This window comes from Sprattus sprattus (assembly GCF_963457725.1).
Source record: "Sprattus sprattus genome assembly, chromosome: 2".
Classification (NCBI taxonomy): Eukaryota; Metazoa; Chordata; class Actinopteri; order Clupeiformes; family Clupeidae; genus Sprattus; species Sprattus sprattus.
Window position 1 is genome coordinate 38,235,498 of NC_137921.1, and position 10,403 is coordinate 38,245,900.

General features: G+C 42.6%; 1 protein-coding gene across 1 annotated transcript; it reads right to left on the bottom strand.

Annotated features, from left to right (window-relative positions):
* Positions 1-7,008: 7,008 nt before the first annotated feature.
* Positions 7,009-9,230, bottom strand: faslg (Fas ligand (TNF superfamily, member 6); the record flags this gene model as incomplete). The annotated part of the gene is made up of 4 exons (XM_080833592.1): positions 7,009-7,424; positions 7,548-7,610; positions 8,042-8,087; positions 8,952-9,230. 4 exons carry the CDS (start codon positions 9,228-9,230, stop codon positions 7,009-7,011), a joined length of 804 nt encoding a protein of 267 aa, XP_080689718.1.
* Positions 9,231-10,403: the final 1,173 nt, after the last annotated feature.

Below are 10,403 nucleotides of genomic sequence, written 5' to 3' on the forward strand. Positions count from 1 at the left end.
AATTGCAGGGCCACAGAATAGCAAGAACCTGTCTCTGGACAGCCATGGTTAGTAGGCTACTAAAGTAGCTAGTCAAATTGTGTTTCTGCCTTTGTTCAAATTTTAGGGGTATCCCTGACTAAAAATTGGCATGGCAAAATCTGATTTGTCAGCTACCGATGTAGATAATTCTTTAGTCCATTGATGATGCAAGATAAAGTCATGTTTACTGCTATCACTCAGTGTCTCCTAAATGGCCTTTACACTCTAGCTAGCTAGCACGCACTAGCTAATAGAGCACGATTAACAGCCCTGTGACTGTCATAGAAATATACTTAAAATGCTTCTAAAATAAATCCCCAACCCTACCATAAAATCAGAAAGCATACGACTTCATACATTTAGCAGAGACTGAACATCACAAAACATCATCAGGCTATATACTCCACAATTAACCTCATTTGCACGCCATTTGCTCTGGTATCTCATCATCTCTGAAAAACACGCCATGCATCTGCGGCTGGAAGAATCGATGCAAATAAGCAAGCACTGGTTGTTTCACATTGCGTCATTCTATCTCCTTTTTAGCAGCCCACCCACTGGTTTACTTGAACAGGACTCATTCAGCAAGTTTTCCGACCTTGAGGCCTGGTTCCCTCAAACCACCCAAGAGTGTGAAAATTCTCCTGTCTACCAACTGACGCCTCAGTTTGTATCATTGTCACCTTCAAAGACCTCAATCTAAATCCTTGTCTGAGAGTGTAAACATTTACGTAGTGACTGGTCTGGAGTCAATGTTTATAAACTGCATGCAAATGAATGTCAAAGGCAGGTGATGAATAAAATAATAACAAACGGACCATTAATAATTTGATCACCTGGCACACTAATTCTTGTCTGTTCCTCAGTTGTCCTTGACAAGTTGCTTTGCTTCTCTTTCTTACTCTACATATCTTTGTATCACTCAATTTGATCTCCTTCTTGCCAACTTTACTCCCTACACTCTTTTATCCCTCCATCCCTCTATGCTTCATCATCTCTCCTTTTCTCCTGCTGCATCATCAACTCAAATCACTTCTCTTTTTCTTTACCTCTTTTTATGTTCCATCTCTATCTCATCTCCTCTTTCTCTCGCGCTCTTCACATGTTTGTGTATCACTATTTTATCTCCTTTTCATCTTCACTGTCTTCACGCTTTATTCCATCTATTTTTTCTTTCTTTCTATTTTTACTATTTTCAACTCCAACATATAAAGCACTGCATTTTGCTCCCTCGCTATCACCTTTCGTTCCTCTCTGACACCGAGGAACCACAATACCTGCTCTAGAAATGGCCTAGCAACCTCTATAGTGACAACCAAAACCCCACCATATCAACAACAGGACTTCCCTAGCAACCAACGTAGAAACCACCATCAATTACCATAGTTATTTGTTTCACTTTTGCTTTGCATGCACTGATATTTCCTTCATCAAATGTTATAAATCACTAATACAATGAAACTCTATCTGTCGTAAGAGTATGTTTGTCAAAAATCATCACCATCTAATGAAATTTCCTGATTATATAATCCATTTCTTTAGATTTTGTAATTTTCAGAAGAATTAACTGTTGTGTTTTAGGATACGTTGAGCTAAACTGCAAAATTGAAAGACATCTATTCCTATTGTGAGCTTTCCCCCAACGGCAATATTTAAAAGGGAGGGTGAGTAGGTTAGAGGGTGCTGCAGTTGCTTGAGCCAGAAGCGGCAAAGGAACTAAGGGTGCAGGGAGGTTGGGACCCAGAAGGGACCAGACATCAAAGGGAACTGGGCCAGGAACACCGGGTACAGGAACACCTGGGATACCTGGAACCGGGAGACTAGGGACACCTGGGCCGGGAACACCTGTGATAGCTGGGACCGGAAACGAGGAACACTCGGGACTGAGACACCTGTGATACCTGGGACTGGGGCCTCTGGGACAGGCATACCTGGGGCGCCTGGGTCAGCGGTGCCTGGGTGCTGCAAGCTCTTAAGAGGCAGAGACAGCAGCGGGCTCAGCAGAGGCGGCTGCAAGCTCTTAAGAGGCAGAGACAGCAGCGGCAGTGGCGGTTCTAGGATTTTTCTGAAGCAGGGGCCACAATGGGGCCAAATGTAACCTTCAGGGGCCAACAGTGTCATCACCATCTGATATCCAGTGATGACGCTGCTTAAATAAACATCAATTTGCGACAAGGCAATACACACATACTGACAGTAAAGAACATCTACTTCTAGTCAACTATCCAAAAGCAACAGTGAATAACTCAGTATCCCTTTTGAAACTGAAATAAAAAAATCATGAATCAGTAATTGTAATATATATATATGTTTTAATTCAGTGTGCATAAAGGGCACATAAAACACACAAAAAAAAAGATAGCAACAGCTTTTAACTGTAGGCCAATATACAACAACATATTCTCTCTCTCTCTCTCTCTCTCTCTCTCTCTCTCTCTATCTCTCTCTCTCTTTCTTTCTCTCTCTCTCTCACACACACACACACACACACACACACACACACACACACACACACACACACACACACACACTAGAGCATGGATCGGGACGATTTTTTCTGTCCGAGCCCGGCCCAGTCCGACAGAATAGTAACCGAGCCCGGACCGAGTCCGACAGCCATTCAAATTATTTTTTTTTCGAATCCGAACTGAGCCCGACGGAATCAATTTCTCAACTGTTCATAGCTACTAATGCCACATTGACGGTTTTTATGAATAGCCTGGCTTTGTTAAACGGGGGCATCAACAGCTAAATGCTCTCGCACACAAACAAGTGTTGTTAAACGCACAAGCGTGCACAATAAGGCAAATAAGCATATTAAAATAAATGATTCACATTGCAAGAACGTTTAGTAAAATGATGCGGCTCCTTTAAGAAGAGCACGTACGGGAAGTGACAACGGTTACGCATAGTTTGGACAGTAGCGACAAACATTTATGTGCTGTAACAGTGTTAACCAGTACGTGAGTTTTATTAAAGCATAGCGTGTGTAATGTGTAGCTATTTCATTCCGTTTGTTAACCTTTCCTGCTGTCTGTAATTACTAACCAGCAGCAGACGTAAAGGACAGGGAATTAACCCCGAAGTCAAAAACATGTAGGCTAATCTACTTCGGCCGTGGAGCATTTTACTCCCCTGCAATCTCCAACTACGTTCTGAGACAGACAGCAGGAAAGGTTAACAAACGGAATGAAATAGCTACACATTACACATGCTATGCTTTAATAAAACTCACGTTTTATGATACCCCAGCGGAGGCACAACAGATAGGTCTTACCATTGAAGATCTTTTTGCAAGCCGACAGTCGTTCTGAAACTATTTACATTTAACCATCGAGGTTTAATCCATGTTGTTGTGGAGAACGAGAGTTGCATGAATCATATTTCATTAAAACATCACACTTCTTACATTGGACATATCCAACAGCCTAATTAGAATCTGCATAGTCTACTAAGCAGAAATATCTCCATACAGTAGATTTCCCGCTCTGTGTAACCTCTGGGTACAAGTGCACCATTTGAGATTCAGAACAGAACGCTTCTTCTTCTATTCACTTGTATTGACGCAACCGGCGCACTGCCACCAACAGTTTAGGGGTGGAACTGCAGCAGTGATCATTTAATTCTCCGCTTGGCTTTCTCGCCAGGTGATTGGCAGAACAGGGGCCAATCAGGGGCCAATCAAATTAGAGGAGGGGCCTCGGCCCCCTGGTCCCGCCTCTAAATCCGCCCCTGGTGACTGACGACAGTGGATCCCCCCGTCCCCCCACTTGTCCGTTCCAGTTGGGATACCCAGAGGTGAACTTTTCCCCCGCGCTCCCTCCCCTTCCCGCTTTTCAAACATAGACGCCACCTTCTTAGCAAGCAGGGGCGCAAGCAAGGGCGCCTGCAGCTGCAGGGGGCGCCAATTTGCCAATTCCCCACACAGTGATATGGTAGATAATAGAAAACCGCTTAGCGGCCCAGATTATTATTTATTTATTTTTTTGGTCGTGGCGCCCCCCACGTGACTTGAAACATACGACATATGACAAGTTTTTCAAATCTAAACATTGCTTAAGAAAATTCAGTGTGCTATAGCGTCTATTTGACCCCATTTCTGTATAGACAACAGCTTCTGTTTTATGAACATGTACTAGCTGTCAAGGTTTACATCACTTTTACATATTTATTTTCATTTATTTTCCTTTCATATTTATGCCGATTTCCCCAATATCAGTTAGCCGGTGAAGAGGCAGAGAAAACTCTTTATGTGGTTATTATACACACAATGAGTTCAGACATATAGTCCATTCTAGTTAAGCTGCAGAGTGTGATCATGTAGTGATGCACTACTTTTGTTGGTTATAACAATTTTGAAAAAAAAAAAACTTAACATTTGAAAACTGGTAGTACATGACAATAACAATAGGTGACTTCTGTACTTTCCTGCTAGGCCCGTAACTATAATCTGAACATTCAAAGAATTTACACATTTCGATATATTAGTTATTTGTTACATTTTATGTAGTTAAGACATTTTACCTTCTCACAAATGAGATAACTTCGTAATAAAGATTATGATAATAATGATGATCATCACCCAAAGGAATGGGATACATTTTTAGAACCATCATACTGGCCCTCCCCACAGAGCTGCTGCCCACAGTGGGGTACTGATGCTTCAGCCTCGACAGGGTGCCATCATACTGGCCAATTTGAAGTAAGTTTATGTTCTTAGTTCCTGAGCAGGGTTGGCTAATATGCTCAAGGAGGACAGTAGCTGTTTCCAGCAATGTGACCTACATATCAGCTATGATGCCTCTCTCTCTCTCTCACACACAGAGAGAGAGAGAGAGAGAGAGAGAGAGAGAGAGAGAGAGAGAGAGAGAGAGAGAGAGAGAAAGTTTCGAGAGCATCATGGCAGTCTGTCACTTGACACACACACACACACAAACTTACTGCCATTGACACATATAAACATAATGGTCATTGAGGTCAATGTGGGTTGGTACCACATTATAGTATAACTATATAACTTTTTATCTCTGATGGTGGGTCAATTTAACCCAAACAGCATCAATGTAACGTAGATGACCTTGTAAAAACGTAACAAGTTACATTACTGTTCACTCGAGCAAGTGTTACAATTTTTTAAAAGTTGGTTGAAATAAAGTGTTGTGCAGTATCTCTCTGTATTTCCAAAAGTCTGAACCATAGCATTACACGGGCACACTGTGGTTGGAATCGAAAGGAAAAAGACAAAATGTGTTTCAAGTTTTGGTTCAGGTCTGGTCATAAATATGCATATACCTGTTATAAGACCAAACCTTTTAAAACCTTTCTGGTCTTAACAGACAGTGATATGTCATGGTTATTTAAAAATGTTGCTGTGACATGGGGATGCCCACATTTGACCCTGATCCCCTCAGTGGTCACTCACCACCCCCTCTGCCCTGAGGCCTCTTTCTGTCTCTGGTTTATGTTGGGGGAGGGATGGGGGCTGATGTTTCCACAGTCCCACACTACAAGCCATGGAACATCAGATACACCTGTTATGACACATGCATTGAGAAGTTATGTGGCAGAAAAAGACCGGTCACAGACACATTTAAGCTTTATTCATTTTGCAGGCTTTTTTTATCCAAAGTGATTTCTACTACAGATAGACATTTTATTTTATTTTGTACATCGCTATGTACATTTGTTTGTGCAAATGTGTGCTCCCAGAGTGTTAAATCAGACTCAAAGAGACTGTGGATTTAGAGATTTAGAAGTAGCATGTTTATGTTATGGAGAGAGCAAAAAACTCCCACAGCTACTGACTTTCACGTGAGTACAGATTAAGAGACTGACACAAATGACAAAAGAGGGGACAGACAGTCTGACAGGAACAGGGCTGAAAATGGAACTCATTCTCAGAATTATGCAGAGCAACAGATGCCCACCACAGGTAATCAGTTACACTGACACAGGAAGGAAGCTCAGAGACACTCCAAGCTGACACGGCATCGACTTCATACCCCCCATGTTTGACGTCAAAATGAAACCAGAACTGTGTCTTTGTGTTTCTGTGTTTTTGCAAAAGACAGGGGTCTTTGCAGATTGTCGACGGCAACAGCAAGGCTGCAATGCTAGCCTAGTGCCACACTAAACACTATTAAAATAACTATGGGAAATCTAGCCCTAGAAGCCTGTCATGGGCCTCTATCTATAGAAGAAGCAGGCACACACAGCATCAGGTCACAGCACATGAAGCACAATTGATTAAGTTCACTTCAGCACATCTGACACTTGTTTTCAACATATTACTTCATGTTATGATGTGAAGAGAAAGGGAACACTGGAAATGTTAATGGGTGAGGTGTTTCCATACTTTCCATTTGTCATCCAGTGTCTACCCACAGTCTCATTAACAAGTACTGATTTCTTTGTGGTGGAACTGTGGACCATAAATTGCATAATAATCTGAGGTGCTGCATTTGCTGTCTGCGTTGCCCACTTCAAAGTACAGTTTTCTTTGAGTGTGTATTGTCATTCTAAAATAAAAAAAATGAAGTCTGCTAGAGGCAATAGAACTCACTGAAAAAGCTTTGTTAAGCTTGTTATATTGAATCAAATTGATTTTATAGAAATACCTGGTAACTTCAGAACCATCTTTTCAAGCATGCATGAAGAAGCAAAACATTTAATTTACACATCTGTTTCATTTGTTTGGGTTTCCAACGTATATACATGCAGACCAATGGCTGGACCAAGATCTAAAAATAATAAATATATATTAAACTCTTCATTCAGTAGCCCTTTAGTGTTCCAATCATCTCATCAGTTTCCTTCCTGCATATGCAAATTTCACCCCTTCAATGCCTGTGGATATGCACTTATAAAATACATTCATTGTCATGACTTCTGCTTCCTTGCTACTCCAACTAGCTGCTAATTCTAAAACACATTAGCACAAGCACACTTTTGATTCGTGGACAGGGAGTGAGCGAGTCAGGCCCACATTCAGACGGTCTGATACAGTCCAAAGTAATTTCCAGAAGGGTTAGCGCGATTGATTAGGTCAGGACGGGACAGGTTGACATAAACCCAATCCTGCTGCCTGAGCTTCAGCACTGCACCTAAGTAGCTTTCGGAGGTCCACACTTGGCCGTTAGTCTTCTCACAGTGGCCCGTCTTCCTCCCTTCCATAAGGGTTATGGGGGAGTCACCCTTCCTCCGCACAAACACAGTGTGAGAGATGGTTTTGTCTTTGCTACACTGATTACCCAGAATCTCCACGCGGGAGTAGATAAAGTACAGGCCGGTGCGGTTGACCTGGAGGCCGCCATTGCGGTACAGGAGTCCTTCGGTGAATGCCCGGCCAGCTCTTGACTCCCACTGCAGCGTCGTCTTATGGTCTTTTGGCCTCTCAGTGTTAACTGCAGGAACAACAAGGGTGGAAATGGTGTTTTCAGTGGAGGAACCACTGTGCTGAACCAATCACACACTTGAGCAATGCTGGTGGAGAACATCATACTTGATGGGAGACTTTAAGACTTTACCTGTTAAATGTGCTGCTGCTGCAGGTTTACATTCTTCGTCTTCAGCTGCATCTTCAAGGAAACCTGAAAAAAAGGAATATGGCTGTCGGTGAAGCCAATCTCTTTCCACAGCATATATTAACCCAAAATGGAAGTACTTGAAGAGTAAATACAAACATTAATGGTGAACGGTAGGCCTATCGAATGCTGAATATGGCTCATGAAGTTTTATAAATATCAAGAGCAGACATGTTGTCAAAAAGGTGGGAGACACAAACGAGTAGGCTGCTGACTGAGGCAGGGGACTGAAAGTTACACTAATGAGGTTCTCAGCAGACGCCCTCTATATTGTGTAGTTTATAAGGTATCCATCTATCTATCTATCTATCTAGTATGGCTAGTTAAATGGCCAGTTTGGAGGCCAATTTTACTATGCTCAGCTCGACAAAGCTGAGGTAAACTTGTGCCCCTTGTCTGACCACAGGTGGTGATCAACATGATAAGCTGATACTCACCAACTTGACGTTGAGGCGCAGTGATGGTAATGCCACCGTTCACATCCTGACATCAAACAAACAGAAAGAGACAGACTTAAATTACAAAACCACATCACATAAGATGACCTAAAAAAAGTGTGAATAGAGAAACAATGAAACAGTGTTTGATTTACATTAAAACTAAAGTTAAATACTGAACCAAACACAAATGTTAATTTTAAAGTAAGAATATGCAATACAATACAGTTAAAATTACAAATGTAATTACAATTACATGCCAGTGTTAAAATAATGTGTTTTTTTTTGTCAGTAAACATATTTTCATACAGAAAGAAATCATTATATTTTACAAGTTCATATGTTATACTTTACAGATAAGAACACACAAAACATACAAAAGCAGTACAATTATGTTAATTTGGAGTCTGTTTAGAATTGAATAGGCTAATAGTTAACAATATATCAGTAGGCTAGGTTGCATGTGTTTTGCCTCTGACAACATATCAGAAAGGAGCTGAAAGTCAGTAGCTTCACACGTAACTCAGTAGCTATGAGAGGTCTAAAGAATCAGGAAATCCTGTTGCTGTGGACGGGTGACCACAGGCTTGGTGTATTGGGCTCGGCTGCAGCCTTTAAATGTCAAAGCATTAGACGAAGAAAAACCATCCACCCCAGGTGCACCCACAATGTCTTTGGCACAGCATATGCTAATATGATCACCTACTAGACACTTGCCTGTCACCTACCACCTCAACCCCCACCATCCTGAAGTCAAGTTTTCTCCTAAAATCGCTCTTCACACACGCACACACAAAGAGACCCTTTTGCTTTTCACCTGTGCATCTGAAAATCTGAACATCGCATTTGCAATTGACCATTACAAGGTCCAAAGTTTGAGTGTCATAATCAAGGACAAGCAAGTACTCACCTTTGTCAGGTCTGCAAGTTGAGTCTGCAGGCTCTGGATCTGGAAGGCACCGAGGGCCAGTGCAGCAAAGACTAGCACCAGCACCATGACCAGTATGGCGATCAGGCCAGACCACGAGTGATGGCCTCTTGCCTTCTCTCGGGCAGGAGGGAAGGTCCAGCAGGGCACCAGGCCCGGGTCTATCCTGGGTGGGTGCTGCTGCTGCGGGTGCACCTGCCGCCTGTCTCTGCCGTCCACCATGAACACCTGAGGGTGCTGGCCTGCCACATTCCCATTCATGACTGAAGGATTGAGTCTGGACTGTGTGTCTGTGTGTGCTCAAGTATGCTCTGAGAGGAGTGTGTGTTCTCACCTATGCTTTGAGACAGGACAAGCTGATCTCACGCAGCTCAAGCTCCACCCACTGTTTTTTTTTTTGCCTCAACGTGCATCTTCTTGTCTGCAGACTCTTGTCCACCACCAAATTAAAATTCTGTTGAAAGGGGCCTCTTGGTCTATAAAGTAATTTAGGTCATTTTTACCACATAGAGGAAATTAGTTTTGATAAATAGATGCAACAGGGAAAGGTACAGGAATTAATTTCAAGACAATTTACCTTGCAGCACTCATTTCAATGTTTTTACTACATTTCAAATTGTTTTCACCATATTATGTTTGATTATATCTATACCTCTCATTGCTAGACTTGACAAGCTGATTAGGACCTGTTTTGCCCTTTTGAACTGGCTTTTGAACGAAAATGACCTACAAAGGAGCATCCTGGTTTACCTACCATCATGTCCTGACCTGCTAATGATTTCCGACATTTCTGGGGAATGACAGCATAGGGGTTTGAGACTAATTAATTCTCATTCTGGATACCTTTCACCATCTGACATAAATCAGTGTTGCCTTGGATGTAAAAGCTACTAAGTAGCCTTTCGAAGGAGTAAGTGTGTGTGTGTGTGTTTGTAAACATTGATGCCGCAAAGTCAAAGCAACAGTTTCGGTAAAAGCTAGCGGACTGCATTTGCCACATTAAACCGTGCTCAGTGTGTGACTGTGCACTTTCAGTCTTGCTGTCTGCACACTAGGCCTGGGAAGGCAGAACGGAGGGGGTTAGGGGTTGGGGTGCATGAAAACTGCAAGCGCTCTGCTGGAGACTGAGGGGGCGGGCATGTGTGTCGTGGTGTAACTGAGATGAGAGAGAGGTACCACCCTGACTCAGTACCTGCTCTGCCCTGCACAGCCATGGCTCAGCTTCCTGGAACAGGATGACTGGTGACTCCAACGTGATGCTTTCTGTCTATCTTTCTCTCTATCAGTCTCTCTCCCTACGTGCCCTCAAAGAGGATTTCCTCAGCTGTCATCACACACATTTCCACCTAATTCTCAAAATGGGGCTAGACGTCCTGAATGACGCATCTTTGACCCATTTCCATAGGTGTAACTACCTTCTCTGGAAATATTACT